General features: G+C 40.9%; 4 protein-coding genes across 14 annotated transcripts in view; all 4 read right to left on the reverse strand.

Annotated features, from left to right (window-relative positions):
- Positions 1-6,063, reverse strand: part of LOC118306358 (protein MTSS 1-like) — a 50,511-nt gene extending 44,448 nt beyond the window's left edge. For 7 of the 8 annotated variants that reach the window (XM_035629812.2, XM_035629814.2, XM_035629811.2 and 4 more), the window contains exons 1-2: positions 5,521-6,062; positions 2,860-2,921 (exon numbers count right to left, since the gene is read on the reverse strand). In XM_035629812.2, coding sequence (XP_035485705.2) covers positions 2,860-2,921; positions 5,521-5,592 — 134 coding nt within the window. In that variant the 5' untranslated portion in view covers positions 5,593-6,062. Of the gene's footprint in view, positions 1-2,859; positions 2,922-5,520 lie in introns of all 8 variants that reach the window. The other variant, XM_035629819.2, reaches the window with a different exon arrangement.
- Positions 6,064-7,880: 1,817 nt separating this feature from the next.
- mal2 (mal, T cell differentiation protein 2) lies at positions 7,881-13,664 on the reverse strand. The gene is made up of 4 exons (XM_035634613.2): positions 13,405-13,664; positions 11,984-12,154; positions 9,458-9,658; positions 7,881-8,743 (listed from the first exon to the last, which is right to left on the reverse strand). Exons 1-4 carry the CDS (start codon positions 13,519-13,521, stop codon positions 8,672-8,674), a joined length of 561 nt encoding a protein of 186 aa, XP_035490506.1. The 5' UTR covers positions 13,522-13,664; the 3' UTR covers positions 7,881-8,671.
- Positions 13,665-15,486: 1,822 nt separating this feature from the next.
- LOC118311080 (CD209 antigen-like protein E) lies at positions 15,487-18,588 on the reverse strand. The gene is made up of 4 exons (XM_035634625.1): positions 18,428-18,588; positions 18,153-18,227; positions 17,692-17,928; positions 15,487-16,120 (listed from the first exon to the last, which is right to left on the reverse strand). The coding sequence occupies exons 1-4, from the start codon at positions 18,495-18,497 to the stop codon at positions 15,741-15,743; spliced, it is 762 nt and encodes a 253-aa protein (XP_035490518.1). The 5' UTR covers positions 18,498-18,588; the 3' UTR covers positions 15,487-15,740.
- Positions 18,589-19,178: 590 nt separating this feature from the next.
- Positions 19,179-24,024, reverse strand: part of colec10 (collectin sub-family member 10 (C-type lectin)) — a 32,088-nt gene continuing 27,242 nt past the window's right edge. For 3 of the 4 annotated variants that reach the window (XM_047336339.1, XM_035632980.2, XM_035632997.2), the window contains exons 5-10: positions 23,412-23,483; positions 21,969-22,019; positions 21,502-21,555; positions 20,850-20,945; positions 20,014-20,225; positions 19,179-19,651 (exon numbers count right to left, since the gene is read on the reverse strand). In XM_047336339.1, the coding sequence (XP_047192295.1) occupies positions 19,394-19,651; positions 20,014-20,225; positions 20,850-20,945; positions 21,502-21,555; positions 21,969-22,019; positions 23,412-23,483 (743 nt within the window). In that variant the 3' untranslated portion in view covers positions 19,179-19,393. The remainder of the gene's footprint in view (positions 19,652-20,013; positions 20,226-20,849; positions 20,946-21,501; positions 21,556-21,968; positions 22,020-23,411; positions 23,484-24,024) is intronic. The other variant, XM_035633084.2, reaches the window with a different exon arrangement.

The following is a 24,024-nucleotide window of genomic DNA, read 5'->3' on the forward strand; positions in this document are numbered from 1 at the left end:
GTCCTGGACTTAAGACAAATGACTTTAACATATCTATTCCGCAAGGCCTTGGCCAAGCCTAGCCCTCGACCCTGGTGTAGTACAGCAGAGAGCTCTTTTTGACAATGACACATTCAGCACTGTTGCCCTCATCTAGTCTTAGCTCAACAGAAACTGGAATGTTACGGTAGTAAATGTGAATAATACAAAGAGATTGTGTTTGACTACACTTGTTTCACATAGAGAGACTCATGACAGAAATATTACTCAGAGTGTAGAGATTTGCTAGCCTGGTGTCATATATGCGTCTGTCCATCAATCAGGTGTTTCATTTACTGTCTAAATATCAAAGGCTTCCTTCCTGAGCGTGAATACATTTTGCAACCATGCAGTACATACGTTTAATTTGAATGTTCTTTAAACCAATGGGAGGGAGGCCTGTGTGCAAGTCTTGCTCTGACACAGCTGCATCAACCATGACCCACCAAACAGACCAAACACTGACGAGTTGAAAGAAAACTGTGATTAGAAATCAGTCCGCCTATATTCCACCCTTTCTTCAAAGCTCCTCCGTGTTCATGTATGCGTCTATACTGCATGCGTGTGTGTGTCTGTTGGCTGCTTAAAGCCAGAAGACTAGAAAAAATAACCCCACCATATTTGGACAAAAAAAAATGACAGAACAGCCCCAACACTGTAATTGGTTGATTTCCTCGTTGCTTTGTGAGAGGGGAGCAGAGGGGCTAAATTACAGAGTAGTCTGCCTCAGGACGTCATTACACAAACAGACACATGTGGCTACCACTGCTGGCTAGTCACTTATCCAGGCCAAGGAGGGAAGGTGGGTGTGTTTGTGTTTTACCGTGTACATGTTAGTGTATGTGTGTGTGCGCCCTTCTATATAGTCCAGTTCCCAAAAAGATTACAGAGGTCTTTGGGTGGGGGGTTTCGCTGTAGTCCAAAGGGGTACTTTGGCCACATTTGGGACCCGCTTTAAAGCAGACAAAAAGTCTTATTTGTAAGGCAAGCCCAGATAGCACACTCTTATTAGTGCTCCAGCAGCAAGGGCATCGTTACAGCCAGCCGTATGCCACAACCACTGCAGCCTGGAGCAGGGCGTAGGCAAAACTTCAATCATAGCATAATGCTTCAATATGGTTGTCATCTTATGAATGGCAAATGGGCGAATTGATCTTTTCTGGGCCAATCCCTTAATTTTTCTCAACGGAACAAGACTGCGGGTAATGGTGTACAACCAACAGGTCAAAGTAATGGACCATGATGACACATTACAGAATATTGATATACTGGACTGTAAACAAGTTTGACACTATCCTGTATGATATGATGAACCATCTCACTGACTCAACTGAGTAGGTTTAACTCACCCTCTCACCAACACAACAAGCACATTTGTTCTTTTTATCATTGCCCCAGTGTCCAGACACTTGGTGATAAACACCAAGTCATTAGCAAAAAAGGCCACAAATACTCCCCTGAGTTTTTCGCATGACAAGGTCACATATTTAACCCTAGAATGATGGCGACACTTGAATAACATATCACTATTAATCAGCCTTAATACTGAGAAAACAGAAGAATCGGACACCGAGTGGCCCCTGGAAAGTATCGCTAAATCCCTGAGCCTTTATACAACTGTCAGTCTTCGTCTGTCCGCGGACACGTGGACACTTGGACACTTAAATGGCTAGAGAACTGCCATGCATCGTTAATCAACGAATAATCTAGACCACAGGACATCCGTATTTACGGTACTGGCTTGGACAATAAGCTTTTATTTCAGCTGTCATAAACTGTTTGCCTCCTGACGCGTGGACACTTAAAACCAACTAGGAGAGGTGGCTGGGACTGGCATCCATTGTTAGCAAAAGGCTTTTGGCAGGAGGTGTGCAAATTTACAGCATTTGAAAGACAAATTAAATCAGGCTTAAAGGGGACTTAATGGGGGGAGGAGGACAGATATTACAAAATAATAGAGACAGTATTGTTAAGACATTGGGCTTTTATGTCGACTGTCATTCTTGTTAGTCTCAGGATACGCGGCCATTATGAATTTTTTGGGAAGAAAATTGACACTGACTGAATGTGGAATTCAGATAAAATACAAAAGCAGTAGAGTAAGTATGAGTCAACACAGATGTTACGCAACAATACATAGGTATTTCCCTGGCAAGGTTAATACCCTAAAAACATTAATTTTTTTTAATACAAATTGCTAATTAATGTGCATTTCCATGCACTTACACTAATAGCTGGTGGCACTAATACTCCAGGCAGGTGCCATTAAAACAAATGGAGAAGAAAGTGGCGCTTTGAGATGAAGTAAATATAATAGCGCGGGTCAAACCTCATAAAAAATAAAGAAAGTAAAACATGTTGGAAATATGGAATTTCTGTTTCCTCATTAGTCCACGTAGATCTGATGCGTTTTTTTGTGAGTCCAATGGAGCAGAAGCTTCAGAGGACCGTTGAGTCACATGCTTCATGTAAGTCAAGATTTAATCACTTTTCTTTGACCACCTCAGCCGAGTGTGAAACCCATCTTCAACTTTTTCCAAACGTGATGGTATTCAAACTTGAGCTTTTATTGTACAATATGAATTTGCATTAGACAGGTGAATGGAAATACACTCAGTGTCTACACCAGCTTAAATCAAATGAAATCATAAAACCAACAGCCAGCGTGTTATAGAAGTTACTGAAAGAGCTAAAGGAATAAGTGAAAATGTTGATTTCTCCTCTTTTTAATTTTCATAATCGTAATTGTTTGTACTAAGTCAATATAGTTTGATCCAATCTGTCAATAAAAACACCAGAAACCTAGAAATGCGCTGTACGTGCATACAGACACGCTCTCACCTGAGCTGCGACTGCAGTTTGCCGGCCTTGGTGATAAAGTCCTCCCAAATAGGGCAGCTGCTCTGTGGGGAAAAACAAGAATGACACAATAATCAGAACAGATCTCAGTATTCCCACTGTTGCATCACAGTTCAACGAACATGAGGCCGTACTGATGCCTCGCCTTATCTGCAGGGCTGAACACAACTAACCAAGGCTTACGCTCCTCCAAGCATGGGACCCTAATGACACCGCCAAAAAAAATGCTTTTCCATTTTGTTGCCAAAAAATCCTGAGGGGATATCAGAATTTACGATATAGGATGGAAATTAGTCTAGCAGGGTTGAATGTAGCGGAAAATCTCAACACAGGAGTCAGATAATATATTACTTCCAGATATTTTCTTTGTTTACCTTTTTCTTTTTACAATATTAATATCCATTAATAGGACAACAGGCATTGCCATCACGTCCTGCATGTTTTAGGTTGTAAAATGGGTCACAGGCCTCTTTTGGAAAGAGCCCTACACAACGAGGGCACTAACGCTATGGTGTAATGAGCCCGGCTCCCGACGGGACTCTAAATTTACCAAATTCAGGTCCTGGGCTGAAAATAGTTGAAGAGCCCTTTATCCGGAAAAACTAACAGAAAGAACAAGTGGCCTAATGCACCGTCGAGAGGAGGCCGACACTCGTGGTATGACCAAGACAGACAGCACATGAGAGGGAGATGATGAATATAGCATGAGCACGTTTGTCGCCGGTGTGCTACTACTGTCGAGGGCCTGAGGAATGTCATGTTATGCTGCCAAACATTACACCCAACAACCGTCTCTCTATCTACAGTTTCTGTCGTTATCTCATCCCTTCCCTTTGTGTCTCCCTTACATCAAGTATGTGTCTATGTGCGCCAAGTAAGTATCTATCTATCCAACTCTCTATCTATCTATCTATCTATCTTGGTGAAGATGTCCAACACTCCAGCACCTTGGCAAATGACTTGTCTCTGCCTTCCTCACTCTTGCTGACAGATTGGGGTTTAAATAGACAGTCAAAGTGAGGTGTGGAGTGAACACACGGAAATTTTGAATGGCTCATGCAAAGACAACGCAAATACTACTTATGCATTTGCATAGTTCCACTGGACTGGTGATGTTGTCTGGCAGCATAGTTGACCTGACAGATAAGGAGACGGGGAGGCCCGTGAACCACCCAGTCAGTCGAGTGAGACATGGCACAGTTCGAGAAGTGCTGACTGTCTGAGCAGTGTTCACAACAGACGTCCTGACTCCAGCAGACCCGATGGCTGGCCATTTGACCTACACATGTCAAAGCCTTCAGACCCTGTTGGGAGTTTTCTACCCGGGCAGCTACATTCCCTGGATTCCTCCGGCCCGGAGTGAAGCAGCTGGGGAATCTGCTAATCGACTCGTCAGCCGAGCTCTGTCAAAAAAATACATCAAGATAAGATGCCCCGGTTATATGGCATCTGAGGATTTCCCCTAGTTTAGAGCCTTCGTCCAGCGGCGCGCCGCTGCATCCACCTCAAACTGGAACAGGTGGAAGAAATGTTGGATTTCGAGCATATTGCAGTCAAATATGATGATATAGCTTTTCCACCAAGATAAGACGACTTGAGCAAGGTGAATGAATAATAAGACCAGAAACACTGAATTACCTACACACTGAAATAAAATTAAAAAATATGTACTCGGCTTTATTCCATATTAATAGACTTCTAAAACAATTATAAAGGGAATGAAGTGTAGGTAAGTAGGCTAAAGTTAACCAGCTAAAGTTAACTAACCTAAAGTTAACCAGATGAAATGAACTAGCTAAAGTTAACTTACCTAAAGTTACCAAGCAAAAGTTAACCAGCTTAAGTTAACTAGCTAAAGTTAACCAGATGAAATTAACTAGCTAAAGTTAACTTACCTAGCAAAAGTTAACCAGCTTAAGTTAACTAGCTAAAGTTAACTAACCTAAAGTTACCTAGCTCAAGTTAAATAGCTAAAGTTAACTAACCTAAAGTTACCTAGCAAAAGTTAACCAGATGAAATTAACTAGCTAAAGTTAACTAACCTAAAGTTACCTAGCAAAAGTTAACCAGATGAAATTAACTAGCCAAGGTTAACTAACCTAAAGTTACCTTGCAAAAGTTAACCAGCTTAAGTTAACCAGATGAAATTAACTAGCTAAAGTTAACTAACCTAAAGTTACCTAGCTCAAGTTAACTAGCTCAAGTTAAATAGCTAAAGTTAACTAACCTAAAGTTACCTAGCAAAAGTTAACCAGATGAAATTAACTAGCTAAAGTTAACTAACCTAAAGTTACCTAGCAAAAGTTAACCAGATGAAATTAACTAGCCAAAGTTAACTAACCTAAAGTTACCTTGCAAAAGTTAACCAGCTTAAGTTAACCAGATGAAATTAACTAGCTAAAGTTAACTAACCTAAAGTTACCTAGCTCAAGTTACCTAGCTCAAGTTAACCAGGTGAAATGAACCAGCTCAAGTTAACTAGCTCAAGTGAAATGACCGGGGGCTCTCTTGACTCAACACACGGTTCTCGTGAGTTCTCTGGAGCATGAAGACCAGCTCTACACCGGACGGACGCGGGGGAACCAGCCGGGGCATTGAACCGCTTGTCGGTCGTCGGGTGAAACAAGTTCGTTTGAAACTTACCTTCATGTCTCCGATCACAGTCTGGAACAGGCCCCCCAGCGCGCTGCACTCCTTCTCGATCACCGCCTCCATTTTCGGGAGCAGCTCCAGCGGTCAGTCGCGACCCGGCGAGCCGCTCTCCGTCCGCCGCCTCTCGCCCGCTCTCCCAGGGAAACGGAACAGAAACACTCCGAAAACAAACGAGAGAGTGAACTCGGCGACAACCCGCCGCGGACTCGCTTCTGCCGCTCCGACAAAGGTGAACAACTTTTTTTGAAATCTCAGTCCAGCGTGAACGGGACGCGGCTCGGTTCTTCTCCCGGTCACCAGACGGGACGAGGGGGAGATTTAAACTCCCCTCTCCGCTCCGCGCCGCTCCGCTCCGGTCGAACCCATGGCGGGACCGTGAAGGTGTAAACCTTTCCACAGTTCACCGGTCGAAACTAGAAGTATTCCACAAACGTTCGGCCGGTAACGTTGTCCCGTGTGTTGACAGGTAAACACCGACACTCTTCTTCTTCTCCTTCAGCCCGCACCGAGGGCGACACGACACGAGAAACAAGCGTCAAGCCGCACGGATGAAGAAAACTAAACAGAAAAAAAGCGTTTCCGGTTGATTCTTTTCCCGCCAAAATAAAATGTGTGTGAATAACGAAACTGAATGTAATGCGTCACTCTAATCACCTATGATATAATGTTGATTACCCTCATATTCTCGAGACTCAAAATTTAGTTGACGTTACGAAGATAAACATCAAGAATGGTAAAGAGGTCCCGCTCATAGCTCGAAGTAAAAAAACACGTACAAAATACCGTTATTGTGAAGGAAAGGCCGAAGCACTTCCGGTACAACCCTGTTCTACTTGATCCGTAAAGGTGCTCTCAGTGCAGTGGAAGTAGCCCATATACATAGCGCGTTCATGATTGGACAGTTATTTGGTTGCAGTTTACAAAGACAGAACTGTTGAATTTATGGAATAGTACAAAACAAATATCTTCCAAAACTCACATCCGTGTGACTTCTGCCTGACTTGTGAAGTGTTGAGGGTGCATTATATAAACACAATATTGTAAAGCACCACAATTCTTCTTTTTTTTATTGATGCTAAAGTTTTCTCTGTTTATATATAAACATGAGATGTAGAAAACTAATACATCAAGGCTGAGCAGTTGTAGATAACGGGAGACATCTAGTGGCTGAAATAAAAAATCACTACAGAGTTAAACTTGAACATGTTACATACATTGTGTTTGTAATGATTTTTTAATATTTGTATAGCTTTTAACCATTTTCTTTCTTTAATTCTTCAATTCACTTTTAACATCTCATGTTTTTTTCAATTACCTGTAAAGCACTTTGAAATGCATTTTAATTGTTTGGAATATGCTGTATAAATAACGTTTGATTGATCCAAAATCCGGTGCAAGTAATGAATCAATTATGATAACAGTTGTTATCAATGCCAGAAAAATAATGTATCTTGTATTTTTTGATTGTCATGTGTTGCTGCCCATAAAAAGCATCAAAACAGGTAATGGGCAAGATATGTGTTTACTGTCAAGTCTGATAAAAGTTTATTTCATGTTATTTCATTACCTATACTTATTTTGTGGGACATCGTTATGAACCAGCACATACCCATGTACACTTGTTTTGTTTACTTTCATAAAGCGCCTGTGTGTGAGAGTAGAAAGGTACTGATTTTGGCGACTCATAGTGGCAGCATCGAAAAGATACTGTGACACGGCAATCAACAATCCCTGTTTTGATGACAGAACAACTTTTTTCCTCATCAAAGCCTTTATTTCTGTAGTATTACAATGCATTGAATAAGTCAAAAACAGCTCAATCAAAGTTTAATTTAAAATCATTAAATTAATACTTCAAAATTGAATTGCCTAATGGTAACAAATAGATACAATAAATACATCTAATAAATCATGTTACAACTAAGATAGTTATTGATTTTGAACATGTAATGGTGTATCAGTACAATTACAATAACAGTCAAACACTAGAAACTTACTAATTAATGCAAAAAAAAAATTAAACAAATCCACTGATCAATGTTGGAAATATAGAAGGTGACAAAAGATTAGATAATCAGATTAAATGATTTGTTTCTAGCAGAACTCGTCAAAAATTTAACCCAGACTGTGGTCAAGTTAAATTCATCGGTAAGTCACTGGAGTTAGCCACAGGATAGCACTCATTAAGTTTCAAAAGTAACAGATACTATTGTGTGATACAATAAATGTTGACTGAGTAGCATATTAGTTACAATATTATGAAAAATAGTTATGCCATATACACCGAGAAAATTTTACAAAAGTGCTCTAAACAAGTAATCAAAACTTTAAAATCCAAATATCAGATATCAACTCACATTTTAAATAATGGCCACATACAATTGTCAGAAGAGTCACGTGAGTTTTCAGCTACTTAGCACCAAAGATACTGGAGGACAGTAAAAAAAAATCGCTTTGCCTCCCAGGGTCTTTCCACAATGTCTTGTTGTGCATTTCTTTTTTGCAGCATACATACACGTGTTTTTGTGGTGATTGCAATGGGAGATATTTCCTCCTGTGAGGATTTGACTCAGGAAATGGGGCAACATCTACATGATTAACAAAGTGGGTAAGAAAACCATAACTGTCAGAGGCATAACTTATATCTTGCAAAATGACCCTGCATAACCTCAAAATGCACAACGCTCCCTTCATTCCCGCATAGATTTTTCCTGGCAACGTCGAGCTGCAAAGCAGTGAAATCATCAGGTCAGGAGCAGAGGAATAAATGCATATGTTGCTAACTGGACAACAGCAGCTTTTCTTTAACGCTGTTGTAACTTCACCAGCCTAGACTCAACCTAGAGTACTTGAAACCAACCCGTTAAATGTCTCAGAAGATGAATTCCTGCAGGAATATTATCATCTTGACAGATGTTTTGGCTGAGGCAGGAACCATTTCGTCTACACTTTCCCAATGTAGCTTTGTTGACGTGACCACTTGCTGACAGGAGTTTCCAATCAGGAAATGATGAAGTTTGTACTGAACTATAGTGAGTAGCGGTGCTTTCTTTGGCGCTTTGGATGGTGTTGTGACGTTTTAATACACGCTGAAGTTATGAAGCATTTCTAAGAATTAGTTTATGTCGGACGGTGTTCCCAGTTACACCCTCCATCTCTTGAAGCCCATCACCATACTGCAGCCGTAGCAAAGTGTCACCACAAATGCAAATATCTGGGGGGGAAAAAAGAAGGTAAAAGTCAACTAGTTGGTCCAAAATAATTTAAAAAATTGTAAAGTTTGAATCAAAGAAAAGCTAATAAAGTGGAGCAATTCTATAAAAGGATGTATCAGAAATCCTAATCTGACCTTCTTTCTCTCAAATGTTATAAACTGACCTAGTCTTTGACATCAAAATCTCCAGAAACAACTGTAGAGGAACATGCTCTCCCATTTCTTTTGACCCTTCCATTCTATGTAGCCTTCCCATTTAAGAGTGACTTAGACTTGCAGTCGATGAAATGCAAAAAGAGGGAGCGACATGTGCTACTGTTCACATACAATACTGCTCATATACAGAACATGTTTCATTATTCAAACTGGCGAAATCCCGATGAACTCGAAAATGACTAAGTTATTTCAAATCATTCCAGTGACATACTATTGAAGATCATTCATCATTCAGGTTCCTCTGGTGACTATGTGTTTGACCAGCACTGAGGTCAGGGAAACATAAAAGACGTGCACACATAGCGACTACTTCTCAGCGACTACTCAGTTTTTATGCCTCCACTTTGAAAAAAATTATATATATTTTTTTATACCTTTCAAAGGGATTCCAGCAACTCAGTAGAAGACACTGAACATGTTTTATTATATTCACTCAGATAGTTCTGAGTTCAATACAACAAGAATTAAAATGCATTAATTTGAATGTACAGCACTCACCGTGGCTGCCACATTAATACTGTATTGCCTGCCATCCAGGACTGTGAATATGTTGCCTCGAGGGTAGGTAATACACATGACAGTTTCAGTGCTGTTAGGCAGTGGCTTGATGTGGGCGCCTCCGTTCGCCGCCGTAGTCGCCGCCTCCAGCACGAAGGCGGCGAAGTAGAAAAGCACGGCTATGAAATGGTAAACCACATCCTGAGAAACAGAAGAGGGATTAGAAATAGCTCGCAAAAAACGTGTTTCAAGTTTAAACAACTCAAGATTAAGTGACAGTTTGCGATACATTTTCGTAGAGTTAACTGAGAGTTCAGCCTCTTTCAGTAATGCATTGAAGTCTGGACAATTTTCTGAAATTATCATTATAATGCTCAACTAATGTTCAACAATGAATATGCAAATATTCCACCTACAATCAGTAAACCATTTAGCGATGAAGGTTAGTCAAACAGTTTGACTTGTTAAAACTCAATTAATAATATGTTTAATGTGTTACAAATACTCTATGTAGGAGTAAACTCTCTGTGGGTGAACTATCCCACAATTACCACGGTTCCAATTTGTGTGGAGAATTTTGTCATTTGAGAACAATGAATGACCAACATGTGAGTTTTATCCCACGGGGTAATTATCACACAATGGCTGCAGCTACCTGTGCTATAGCAGTCAAATAAAACCAGGTTATCTGACAGAGAAGGGACCATTTGAATAAACGGAAAAGTATAACACGGTAGATACAACAAAAGAACGCGAGAGAATGAAAAAGTAGAAGAGAGTGAAAACGTCGAAAAGTGATTTGGAAAAACAACACATGAAGACAGAAAATCGAAAAGACCCAGAGAGAAAGGGATTAAGGAGACGGAGGAAAGAGAGTGAGGGGCGCGTCGGAGAGGAAAGACGGTTAATGAGCGTTTGTATGGTCGACTCTGTGAGCCAGGCGGGACCACAGTCAGGCCTTTGTCGTGCTTTGGTGTGAGCTCATCATCCATGTCGCTCATTGTTCAGGCTGACGACAAACAACCCCACACTCCTGGCTACTCCAGGGAGCAGGGCCTGGAGCCGGAGGCAAGGCTGGCTCTGTCTGAGAGCCCAGACTCAACTCAGACATAAACATGACAACATGGCACAGCGTCTTACATTTATCTCAAGTCATTGATATATTTATCACAGGTATATGAAACAATCTGAAAATACCCTGCACAACAATAGTAAGAGAGCATCATTTAATGCAGTTTTCAGGTTATCTGCAGCATATTGTTATATTCCAACAGACTAAGCACATGCAGGATAGTTTCAATTCCCTGTGGAGGTAAATTACTGAACATTTCCCTGAGTATAGTAATTGGTCCGTTTTTGGTGTCTACAGCTATACACCAGTAAAACATTTAAAGATTGCGAGGGTCTTAAAAAATGAAGACCCTCGCAATCAGAATTTAAGACAATTCAATAATTTTTAAAGACACGCAGGCGCAACCACCATGCTATTATATATGCATTTTAGACTATAGGTCTAAAGTAGACTAGTCATAAGTATTATCTTCCATCATATCTCAAATACAAAAATTAGGACTATGCTCAACAGGATTAGAGCTAAAATAGCTGAAGTGAGCATTCCAAACTCCCATGACAGGTTCTGACCTCACTGAGTCCATTTAGGACGAAGAAGAAAAAAATGTCTGTGCTTTTGTGGGGCTTGTTAAGACTATTGTGATAGATAATGTTTAGGTTCTGTTCCTGAATAATTAGTAGCAGTTCAGAAAATCCTTTAGACCACTGATGTGTTTGCATTTAAGCAGTAGGTCCCTTACATCTGACATAGTAACACACACAGTTTTCATGCACTGAAAGGAGTATTATAATAGACATGGTTGAACGTCTACAGGTACAGCATTAACCTAGCATCAGACTGTATATTACTGTATGACAGTATTGCACTTTGGTACAAATATGCTAGCTGACCTGTGGAGCAGTCATTGTTTGGTATGTAGACAGCTCATAGCACAAGTCGAACTGGTATTGATTGACTTGCAGTTTTGCCACTGAACCAGACCTCTGACTTTCCTGCAGCAAACAACTGCTGCTGCCATAACAACACTATCAAACACTGACAGCCATCTTAGATTTAAGAGAGATTTATTAAAATCACTGTCAGTTATTTTATATAGCTTCATGACATAAGATATATGGGTAGGTAGATGGGTAGGTAGGTAGGTAGGTAAGTGGGTAGGTAGGTAGGTAAGTGGGTAGGTGGGTAGGTAGGTCGGTGGGTGGGTTGGTAGGTCGGTAGGTGGGTAGGTAGGTAGGTAGATAGGTGGGTATGAAGGTAGATAGGTGGGTAGGTAGATAGGTGGTTAGGTAGGTCGGTAGGTGGGTAGGTAGGTCGGTAGGTGGGTAGGTAGGTCGGTAGGTAGATAGGTGGGTAGGTGGGTAGGTAGGTAGGTGGGTAGGTAGGTGGCTAGGTAGATATGTAGGTAGGTAGGTTATTTACGGGCAGACTGATCAGCTCATCTATCTACACCTTACCAAGAAGTTCCAGTCAGTGTTGATGCGGTCAGCCAAGCCGGTGATGAGGAGCGTGATGTACGCGGAGGAAAGGAAGAAGGTGATGACGGAGACAAACATCACCCAGCCCTGCAGCAGAGGCACGGGCACGTTGGAGGACGCCACCAGGATCCATACCAAGCCTCCAAACAACTGGAGAAACAAACAAAAACTCAGATGCAGGATGCTGACGACGGCACTTTAGAAAAAAAGACGGCTTGGAGCCATTTGATGGTTCATAATCTAATATTTACAGGCTTGTCGGCAGGTTATGATACACTAGGACGACTTCAGGTCAAACAAATGTATGTATGCTGGTACAGTCTGTATGAACATGTTGGATTTACAATTCTCTTCAAATTCCAATTCCAGCTAAAGATATCCAGCAATAGCTGTTACCAGTTTGACACCACTGCTCTCCTTACCTCACTGTATGCAAGTCATCGATATCAATTTTATGTGAAGTAATATGAGGCCTCCTGTAGCCATTCAAATGCAATTTAATGAAAGTAACTGTAAGGGTTGACAAAGAAACTGTATTCAATGTGGACCAGTCATACCTGAATCATCATTCATTCTTAATTGTGCTTAAAATGCCACTCGCAACACAAATCTGCCGCAAATTGTCACACAATCGCACCTCTAAAAGCTGCACCCGTCCCAGGATGCAAATTTTGTTAATGTAGATAAAATACAATGTTCAGATAGAGACTGTGTGTCAGAGTAGTAGACGTCGTCTTTGAGTTGGTTCACACAGGGGCGAACATGAAGGTAGCCCACAACTGATAAAAGCACTAAAGAACATGGTGTTATGTAGGCAGCTATTTATGGATCAACTATTGTGGTTGATGAAAGGTGGAATAGTTGCGGGGGAAACGGGCTTTTAACATCAGGTACAAGTCAGGATTCAAATGAGTGTGAAGGTGCATCTGCACAAAGGCCCCTCAGCCCCAAGTACACCCACAGATACACAGTCCAATTATTATACAGCCTGGTGCCTTGTGGGAGTCACCTTGCAGGTGGTGGCAGGAGAGACAGTAAAGCTGACACTCAAACCAGAAGTTATGAATGGACCGTTGTTGTAGACGTTATTAATATCATGCAGGAAGATGATGCTCATCATGACATATTTGGTATTTGTACAGGCCAACGTGCCAGATATGGCAACAAGAAACCCTCGAGGTGACATTTGCCTTTTGCTTCGGCTGTTCAAACAAAAGCACTTGAGCCAAGTGACCATCGGACATTCAACCTAAGAGTAAAGACCTTACTAGACATATCCAACAAAAGGCCATCAATTATTAATAATATTTTTTTTTTAAACGGACTAAATGTAAGGCAGACATCTGAGGTCACTGATGAATAAGGAAATAACTTTATTTTTCTTCAAATGAGATACTCACTATTTCCAAACACACAAGGGCCCCGGAGTAGGTCCTGAGCACCTCGAGTCCCAAAGGCAGAGAAAGAGTCGGCGCGGGGAACGAGGTGGCGGCGGGATTGGCGGCTGGTTCCGACATCTCTCGATGATCCGCCGTCTCTCTTCTCTCTGTCTCTTCCCCCCTCCCCAGCTCCTCTGCCTCTCGCCCGCCGGCCTCCCACTGGACAGACTCCGTTGCACAAAGGGACAAGGGGGAAATTCCTCCGGAGTCATGTGTCCCCCGCGCAGACCGGTCGGACAGGTGCAGGGGCCACTCCCTGCAACACCGCTGCTGCGTTCGAGGACCTCGCGGAAGCTCCGACATCACAAATCCTATTTTTTCCTTCTTCTTTTCAATAGGCCTCATGTCATGATTTCAATTTAACTTGTCGATGTATTATTGACTGTAGGTGAAGTGGTTTGAACATGAACTCACGTTTAAAGCTTTTTCAATGGAGCAATTATTTAGCAGGATCAAGTACACTGCAAAAAAATGTCACGGTAGTTTAACTTATAAACACAAGTTCAATTGCTGCCTCAAAAAAAAAAACATGAGTTTAGGCAACCTCAAGATACGCTTTGTTTCAACTCACAAATGTAAGGTATAGAGGTTTTTTGATTAATGATCATGTATTGTTTGAACTTAATACTCTGATTTAACACAACTACACATGCAAAGGTTGGCAAAATGGAGACTATTAATCGTTGATGAGTCGTATAAATGAGCCTTTAATTTACGTTTTCGTGGAAGTTGCTGTGTTACAACAGAAAGGCAGACTGAATACACAATAGCAGTATTCCATAACGATAACAGGATACAGTATTTTTTTCATGAACTGATAGATGGTTAATGGTTATGGCATGCTAATAAATTTGGTTCCCTACTGTCTGCATCAAGTATGTCATAAAAAAAATGACGAGGGTGTGTTTTTATAATGATGAAAGGCCAAAGACTGGTTACTCCTTTAACTGGTTGTTTACACTGCTCGTATGCTCTCCACACCCTAAAAGTCAATCCTTTAAACTCATTTATTCATTTTGATTAATCTCCAAACCTGCTCAGCTTGTGCTTGTAACTCCCACGGCAACTGAAGGCAGCAAATGTACACTGAGTCAATGTGAGTGTGTTGTTGGTGCACCTGACTCCCTCTGCGGGAACGGCCCCCAGCAGCAGAGACCGCAGCTCGGGAGCATTGGTGAGAAAGAAGAGGGCAAATCAAATTGCTGGAGTCATGACTGGATTTCATAGATTCCTGTTGGAAAAGAATTGAGGGCAGAGAAACAATGGTGTGTGTGTGTGTGTGTGTGTGTGTGTGTGTGTGTGTGTGTAATGGTTAACCTTCACTGTGCAGGAGCAAAGTTAAAAAGTAAATATTAGTTTGAGGCCTTGCTGAGGAGAGAGAGAGAGAGAGAGAGAGAGAGATATCTGATTTGTAAAAACTGACTCAGCAACATTTACTGTGTTTGCACTAAAACCGTCAACTGTTGTGTTGGAGTGTAATTTTATTCGGGACGAGTGTGGAATGGGGGGTGGGGGGGGGGGCACAGTTTTTTAATCGAGCGGTGAAGTAAAACTGCTCTGTTGTCACATCAGTTTGATAAGAGCAGTTTCTCATGGCAAGTCACGGTTAATGTTTAGCCAGGATTTAGTTTATGTGGAACAATGTTGACATAACCTCTAAACGGGCTCTGGGCCTAGTTTGGTTTAGGGTGACTCGCAGTTAGAATCAATACGACCTGTAGAAGACCCTCAATCCTGTCACGTGATACAAGGGCTTTGTTTATAAGACCAGGACTCCTACAGCTGATCGCATTTCTCTTTTGCCCCAATGCTGGTGTTTTCCAAGGCATCAGGGAAAAGGGCAAGGACGTTTTTGGGATGTGCACATTTGACCTTGTTCCCTGTACATGGAAACACATTTGCTGTCACAGGGGATCACTTCTATCTCACTGCAGGATGCCAGAATTTTTTATCTTTGAATGTTTATTCAAGAAGCGGTCGGAAGTTTGAACATAACTATTGATTAAATCAGATACAAAAAATCAATGACTGTTATTGTGTATATTTTGCATACTTTTTTTATGGAGATACCACCCATACCTTTTCATTTCTATTACTCATTACGCTATGAAGGTAAAATTAATATATAGATATAACACAAAAGAACTGTAATAATAACGGTCTAGTATCTTATACATGTCCAGGAAGAACTGTAATCAGTGCAGAGCCCAAACATCAACATAATAATGTGTCATATACAACGTGATGAGAGGACCCCATCAGCGAAAAGACAAATCTGTATGGCTGCCGAGTGGAATTCACGGAACCATACAAATCCATGATAGTTTTTCAGTACAAGGCACGTCATTCCATTTCCCGTCTGAAGGTGATATCTCTACACAATCCTCATTTCCGATATCATTGGGTTCGCCAGTATGCCAGTTTCCCACACCTACCAGGTCAGTCCCATCCACCCACTTCCACTTGCCCTCTTGCTGTGTGTCAGACAGACCAATCCAGGTTCTGCTGCACAAATTGGTGACAAAATCCAGCTCCTCTTTTGTGGTTATGATCACCAGGTCAGCTCTTCTCTCAAGACAGTCTTTTCTGCTGTCTTCCCAGGTTTTAGCTGCTCCTTTCGCGGAGGCAAAGTAGCACTTGTTGTTGAATGGCATCAATCCTTGGGGGCAAAGTTGATCTGGAGAAAGCATGAGTGCATTTAAGATATTTTGGCCTGAGGATTGCATTTCCTTGTTAAAAAGCCAGCCTATTCACCGGATATTATTTCATTCATGACCCTCTTTGGCAGCTGTGCATGCATTACAGATGAGCAAGAAAAAAAGGTTAGATGTGTTGTTTTTCATATTTTTTACTTTGACATTTTTACTTTTAACATAAGAGAAAGACTTGTATTTGTTTGGTTAGATGAGGACGAACCAAAGTGTGTGGCAAACATAACTTTTGACTCGAACAACAAGCCAAATCCAGAGTAGGACAAGGTGACTGACCACTGTGCAGCAGTGCACTATTCTGGATGGCCACAAGGTGTCCTGTTGACATCATTTTCTTTTGATTCATTAAATATTTTTTCTGTTTTTTCTGTTTGTTTGCAGCAGCATGTGACTGCTAATACTAGTTTACATTTGTTAATTTGGAAGCAGTTATGGAAGACCTTTGTGAAAGGTTAATTTATGTTTAATTGTTCATAACTAAAAAAAAATGGTTTGTGCTACTCACTGGTGAGTTTGCCTACCTGCTGCTTTGAAAGTGTCAAGCATAGTTTTTATTGTTCATGTTAATCTTGAGCATCGTTAATTGAGCACTAACAGTAATTTGTGAGGACAGGCCAGTTTTTGAAAGGTCTTCATTTTGTTCATTAATAAAAAATCAAACTCATTGAATTGCGTAACATCATTCCTTTGCATCGTCCAATCAGATTGCATCGCATCGATTCGCACTGTGTTGAATCGAATCGAATCGTGATCAGTGTGTGAATCGTATCGTGTCGCGTCTGTAGTTGCTGCATACGTATCTTTAATGCATCAGATCGTTGACAGAGTATCGAGTTGCGTATCGTATCGTCCTCACGCCAGAGAAAACAAAACAACCAAGGATGAAATGCTCCTTGGCCTCGGATTTATGGCTGGATTAGGTCAGTGTAGGATGTTAGATAGCCAGGAATGCTAACAAATTCATCTCATGTCAGAGCACATGAACTCACATCCTTTTCTTCTACTACTGCCCATGTATTTTTAAAATTTAAAAAAGACACGACCTCTCAACATTACTTCTGTTATTATCAGTAATAACAGAAGTAATAATTACCGTAACATTCATTTTTCTGTATGACAACACAAAGATTTTTGAATAAATTATACTAAACTGTGCAGATATTTCAGGTAACAGTTATACAAGTTAAACTCTCACACATGGTGCAAAGGAAAATGTTGGTGTCGTTTGTTTAAAGTTATACAGATGTGTTCAACATACAGTATCTGTGCAACATTAAACAGACAGTACATGGTTATTTACACCAGTTCATCAGGAACAAAGCTTTGTAATGACACCACTGACAAATGAACGAATTTATGATGTATTAGTTATAATTAAGAAGCTTATCATTCTGACCTTCATAATTAATGAGAGTGTTTTAGCATGTATTTTTAAGGATTCAACCAAGTCTCCTGTTGTTTGACAGAGTACCTTCCTCAGTTTCTATTTCTACAGCAGCGAATCTTAATCGAAGAATATCTTTGGAACATTTCCTACCTTCCCTACTGACGTTTAACCTTCTGACATCCTCTTGTAACTTATCTCGACTTGCAGACACAGTGTTGTATTGGCTCTGCAGCACCTCTATGGCCTTTGTCAGGTTGCTGGCATTAATCCTCAATTGGTCTCGCTCATCTCTCAGAGCATCTTTGTCCTTGGTCAGATTGTAAACCAGGTTTTCACACTCCATCAGACAAACTTGAGGTTTGTTCCCATGTCTGATAGCACCGCCATCTGTAAAAAGTGAATTCACAATCAATCGAAAAAATACTATGCAAACTATCAAGTGACCAGTGTTACCCACTGTTAGGATTATTATTATTATTATTTACACCTTATGTGGCACTGGATGCGGATTATAAAAATTTCTTTGACTTTGACCAACTCCGATGAGCTGAATGCAGAGGATTTTGATGAATGTGTATTTATTTTCTCTATTGAGGCAGTGATGCACTTACTCTGGGCCACCAAGCTTAAGATCACGGTCAGCAGAAGAAGTCCCAGACATGCAGCAGCAGCTCCGATCCACCAGACTGAAACACACATCATCACCATAAGGCAGCGAACACCAGTTACGAGCAAAAATGCAGATGTGTAATTTTGCTAAATGGTATATTTAATTATATTTGTTAGTGAATATCTGTATCGTATAATATACATTATAGCCCCTTTTTTATAATTACTGCTGATAGTATTTCACTTACAGTAAATGTGGTTAGTTGTGTTTTCTTACCTGTACTTTGAGAAAGCAATCTATATCTTGATCTGGTGTCAGCAACCATTAGATTCCTGCTATCATCCATTGTGGCAGCAGTTAGTAAGAAGAGACTCGAGAATGGAGTTTCAACTGGATCTGTAATCTCAACAGAAGTCACAGATCAGGTCAAATAATATTCAGGTCGTTCTCACTTTTATATCACTTCCTGCCTACGTGTCCGGGGGCTGGCCTGAGTTTCGACGTTATTTGTGTACACGTGTTTCCGATTGAAATTTTGGATCATTGATACCATTTTTCTGGCCACCGGACTGTGCCAGGGAACATTTTGCGCAGGTCACACAATCAACAAAAACCTCAACACTCCTCTGACCTCCTTGTGACTTTGGGTTTCCAACTGTCGCATCAAATTATTAATGTTCAATAATTTGCTGACACAGCAGGTGCAAACCTGTGGGGAAAGAATGTTTTGTTTGGAAAAGACCCCGCCTCGGGTTGGAGTCTTATTTAAAGCAAAACTCTCAGATTTATTTTCTTTAGCTGAGACTTGTAGACATTTTTATATTTTTATTTTCAAAACCAACTGTCTATCATCTGTTTAGATAACCATGCTTTCAAACATGGCAGATTCTTTCATATAAGTACCATTTGAACCTCACATTTTTTAGCAAAAGAATTGCAGACTAAGCCTTTAAGAATGGCACGGTCACAGGACAGCCAGTGAAAATCTCTGCTCGAACTTCCTGTGACAAAACAACAGGATTTCAGGTCGAGTCAAGTCTCTTTATTGATGTAGCACATTTAAAAACAACAGGATTTGACACTGCGGGTTTTACAATCAGAGCAGATGGATTAATAATACAAGTAGTGTGAGGATAAAATGCATGCAATACACAATTAGAAATGTCAGCCTGCACATACATGGGTCAGCCATCTCGGACTAATGGATGCCATGGCATATGCAAGTCTAAATGTCACGTTAGCTCATGATAACGTTGAGGCAGGTGTCCCTCTTCCTCCCCGTCCTGCTCTTCCTCCTCTTCTCCTGCTCTTTGGGAACTCGCAGATGAAAAACATGGCGGCCTCACACTCCACAGGGCCCCATGTTCCTGTGCTGAGCAGCTCCACGCAGCTGGAGTTTGTGGTTGGAGATAATGTGGAATTCAGCTCCTCGTCTGGACCCCAGGCTGCGAACCCCTGCAGAGGGCTGGAGTCCGCATAGACATAACTGCTTGTCCCATTCTGATGACAAAAAACATGGGAGAGATAGAACTGGGAGATTAGCCACGGCAGGGAACACCCTCCAAAAATAGTCTGCCACCATTTAATCCGGTCTGAGAAGAACTCGTCCCCAGATACTTATCCTTCTTCAGAAAGATAATGAAAGTGGGGAAGAGGACAATGTTTAACTCTCCCAGAGCATCAGTTTGTCATCATTATAAAGAGCCCAAACACATCATATTAAACGTGGTGTTTGTCATCCTACACTGTAACAAACTGTGAGCTAGATTCACACTGCCTCATATTTTCGCTCTTGGTTTCTGTTGATTGTTATGCATCCTTTGATATATATATATATATATACATTTGTATAGACCGCTTACCGTGTCTTTGCTTTGAGCCTGCACTCCAATGTAAACTCGTGTCAGTCCTGCCCGACTGACGTAGTCCGCCATCAGACGGTTAGTGTTGGTGGTTTTCGGCATGGCCAGGGTGCCTCCTCTCAGCTTGCAGTTCATTGAAGCCTCTCTGAACCTCTTGGGTTCCTTCACCAGCAGGTAGTACCTCTCCTCCGTTTCCTTCAGTCCCAGGATGACTGCACAGGGCAGGGTTAAGGGTCAAAGGTCATTTACATGCTTCCCATAACAGTTGCCTGTGTTTTTGTGTGTCATTAAACTGTTTTTGCAGCAGGCTAAACCTACGCGTGTGTGTCAAATTCAGCCACGTGATTGGCCTGGAATTGACAGACATAATGAATAAAAATGCAAAGACATACATTTTTTAATGTTTCTATTTGGCAATGCCCCTGTCAATGTCAGACGTGAAATGTGAGGAAAATGGAAAGAGAAAGTATTTGCTCTCAAAGTTCATCAAGTGACATGCCAGGAGTAAGCACAGATATCCAAAAAATGATTACTAGTAATTCTGACAAAGAAAAGAAAGGAAATGAGGAATTATTAGTAATTTTTTTAGCCCAACTAATAATACAGATTTATTCATTATTTACTTTTTTTTGTTTTAAACTATAATAACAATAAAGTTAGAGACGTTAATACAAATGATCGGGAACGAAGAACACAATGAAATAAACTGAAAGCTAAAAATCACCAACAAATTTATAAATTCAGAAAATTTTGATCATAACCACTGCATGTTATGGTTTTCACAAGGCTTTTCCTGCCACTTAACATGCTAAATAGTTATTTTATCAGGGACTCACCGTTTTTCAAAAACTTGACAGCGTTCCTCAGCTTGCCTGTGTTGACATCCAGCTGTCCAACCACTTTCCTGTACCTGCCACAGTCACAGGTAGTGCCTGCAGGTGTGATGTACAGGATTTAGTAGAACATAGAATCCCCTTCCTGACAGTCACAAAATCATAGCACACTTACTCTCGCTGTTGTGAAATTGGACAGACAGTTTAGAGGATTAAAATACCACATGTGTACAGTGGCTCTATGCAGATTTGTCCTTTGCTGCTGCATGTATCATTCACATCTGCCTTAAAATAATGAATCATGTTAATAACATTGGATGTTTTTCTGACTAAGCTTAAGTTGAATTTTTTTCTTATTGTGTGTCTTTGCTCTGTACCATAAGGAGTTCTTTAAGTTCTTTAAATTCACAGGGTAGTAAATGTAGCTCCTCTCATATGTCATTTCCCAATTTTTCCACAAATTTGAAATTTTTTGCTTTCAATTTAAAATGCTGTTGCCTCATCAACTGGGGAACGGAACGGGTTTATCTATTCTACCCTTAGGTCTGTAATATATTTCCATTCTTAGTTGGAGCTAAATTTCATGACAATTCTGATTGTAGTCTTGCATACAACTTGAAAAAAAGCAACGTGTGGGCACTGTCAGTTTACTCACCTGGTTTACCTTTTAGACCAGAGGGCCCATCCACACCCGCATCCCCTTTGTCCCCTACCGAGAAGCAGATTTCACAGGTAATAAACAATTAAAAACGTCCTGGTAACTCTTTGTACCTTTTATTTTCATTTGCTTAAAATTCAAATGAAAGAGACCACCATGGCTATCAATAATTCAACCTACTGACAGCTGCTGGTGTAATGATATTGCGCTGTAGTTGCAAACTACAACCACCAGATGGCGGTATCATACATGAAACATTTTAAAAAACAGCTGCACAAAGGTTCTGATGTACTCAGGTCAAAATGTTGGCCAGTTGTAACGCAGATTTAATTGTTACAAATAGACACCAGGGTGAAAACCCACTCATTCTTTTAAACTTAGAGATTTGGTTAGATTGTAATTTTTGTGACTAAATGTAACCCAGATTTGGTTTGGTTGAATACTGTCAATGCAGTCCTACTTACAGCTTTGATTTGGAAATGAACCCAACTGGCGGTTGCACATTTTGGGGAAGTCTGCAGTACAAACAACACAATAGGCCGGTGTTGTATGAGGAAGAAACACGACAGAGACAAACTGTACCGGTACAATCTGATCTAGTGGTTGTTGTTTTCTTTAGGGAGGTGATTTGGAAGGAACTACAATTTGAGCACCCTGACATGTGAAAAACACCAACGACCACTGTAAGTGGAAAATGAACATTTCTGGCTTCAGGCTTAACTCCTTATCCTGTTGCCAGTATTTTAGCTCCATGGGTTGTTAAACAAAAAACACTGACGGATATGTTATGGTGCAGATATGGGGCCATACACTATATTGCAAGGAAACAGCCCTCCTACGGTTAGTTGGTTGTTTTCCATATGAACTCAGTGATCACACACAGAGTTTCATGGCGTTAAGAAGTTCTTTCCCCCCCCAAAAAAAATGTACAGTAAGCTCTGTTGATAGGCAGACATGCAGCATATGCATAGAACAATAGCAGATCCAAACAATACCTGCTCATGCATCACGGTCATTCTATGTATATCTTGACTGAACACTAATTACTAAAGTGGGAAACAGTTTTATGTGAGTGACTCTTTAACGTAATGAGCATTCGGTAGAAGAGTGGCTGAATTTGAGTTTTGTTGCGTCTGCTGAAGCCAACGCTGCCCAGTTTTTCTCCCGGGTGTTTTATGAGCTACGCGCGCTCCGGATCAAGGAAAATCCAAAGCCGTGACCTCACTCCTTTGCCTGAGATGGCTGATGCACAGTCACTTTCCTGTAAGCGTATTAAACATAATGAATGGTGAGAAAGGTGAATGCCTACGGAAAGCAAGGCAACAGTCACCCTGGGCAAAGCAACTGGATGACATCATACTGCAGGTTTACATTTTCCTGTATCCTTGGATGTGATACCTGAAAACATAACGGAGGTGTTGGGCAACGGAGAAATGAGGGGAAACGCAGACTTTTTGAGGAAATTGCAATTGGCCCGAAGAGATTCCCGCTTGTGAGCACTGATTAAGTTAACGGATTGTTGTAGAAATGGTCATTGCACTTATTTTGATGCTTTGAGTCTCTGGTTATGGAACAGCAGTCCAAGCTGAGGAGGAGTTCAGGAAAGCGTAGTTCTTCTTTTAGCTGCAGCTACATGACCTGCAGTTTAGTAGCGTGTTTGTCGACAAATGCAGGCTCTCTCACATACAGCGAACGTTTCCTTGCAACTGAGATTTATTCACATGATAGTTATGAAGTTCTATTAAATCTTTTTTGATGCATCCTTTTGTTTGAGTACTGTATGCAGTGTTGTATGTTAATGAACATACACGAAGAGAAAGAGGGAAGGGTAGAGAGGTAGAGACAGAAACATTTAGGCTACATATTAAAAATATTTTTTTTCTGAAGACACAGGATTTTGTCTTTACCTTTGTCTCCAACAGGTCCCATCTTTCCTGTGTGGCCCACCTCTCCTCTAAGCCCCTTCTCCCCTGGTGCTCCTGCAGAAGAAGGATGACAGACGATGAGGAGAAGATGGATGATGAGAAAGATGAACTATGCAGACGGGGACAGACATCTGAGACGCGCTCAAGAAACCTCATCAGTTTTGATAAGGATTTCTCCAATCGGACACAGTTGGCCTCAGAATTAAAAGAAATCTAGTGCAGTTAGTTACCTTGTAAGTTTTTTTTTTTTTCATTTTTGCAGTATAATAAACCTGGACAGGTGGTTTACACTTTCTGTCTAGAGCCCTGACGTTCTATCTTAAGTAACTATAGATTTTACCATTGTTACATTATGTAAAAGGGTCAGAATCACCATGAATTGGAAAGTTCTTACTGTAGGTACGTTCTGTCATTCAAGTTTGTTATTCTCGGCTTTCTCCTTCTTTTTTTTGTCTGTTGATTATTTTGTAGTTTTCAAACCTAATCAATATGATTGCATGCTTCCACCTCATCGTTTACAAATTATCTCCGTGAGCCCTGGAGATTTTTTCCGACAATTTCTGCATAGTTTGGTTGCTGATGCCTTGATTATTAT

The sequence above is a fragment of the Scophthalmus maximus genome, chromosome 1, assembly GCF_022379125.1.
Source record: "Scophthalmus maximus strain ysfricsl-2021 chromosome 1, ASM2237912v1, whole genome shotgun sequence".
NCBI lineage: Eukaryota > Metazoa > Chordata > Actinopteri > Pleuronectiformes > Scophthalmidae > Scophthalmus > Scophthalmus maximus.

Excerpts from the sequence above, each read along its gene's own strand:
- mal2 (XM_035634613.2), bottom strand. The coding sequence starts at position 13,521 with ATGTCGGAACCAGCCGCCAATCCCGCCGCCACCTCGTTCCCCGCGCCG. Across the intron at positions 12,155-13,404 it reads CCCTTGTGTGTTTGGAAATA|TTGTTTGGAGGCTTGGTATG; the intron begins GTGAGTATCTCA and ends TTGTTTCTCCAG. Across the intron at positions 9,659-11,983 it reads ACACTGACTGGAACTTCTTG|GATGTGGTTTACCATTTCAT; the intron begins GTAAGGTGTAGA and ends TCTGTTTCTCAG.
- LOC118311080 (XM_035634625.1), bottom strand. The coding sequence starts at position 18,497 with ATGGATGATAGCAGGAATCTAATGGTTGCTGACACCAGATCAAGATAT. Across the intron at positions 18,228-18,427 it reads ATTGCTTTCTCAAAGTACAG|TCTGGTGGATCGGAGCTGCT; the intron begins GTAAGAAAACAC and ends TGTGTGTTTCAG. Across the intron at positions 17,929-18,152 it reads CTTAAGCTTGGTGGCCCAGA|ATGGCGGTGCTATCAGACAT; the intron begins GTAAGTGCATCA and ends CACTTTTTACAG.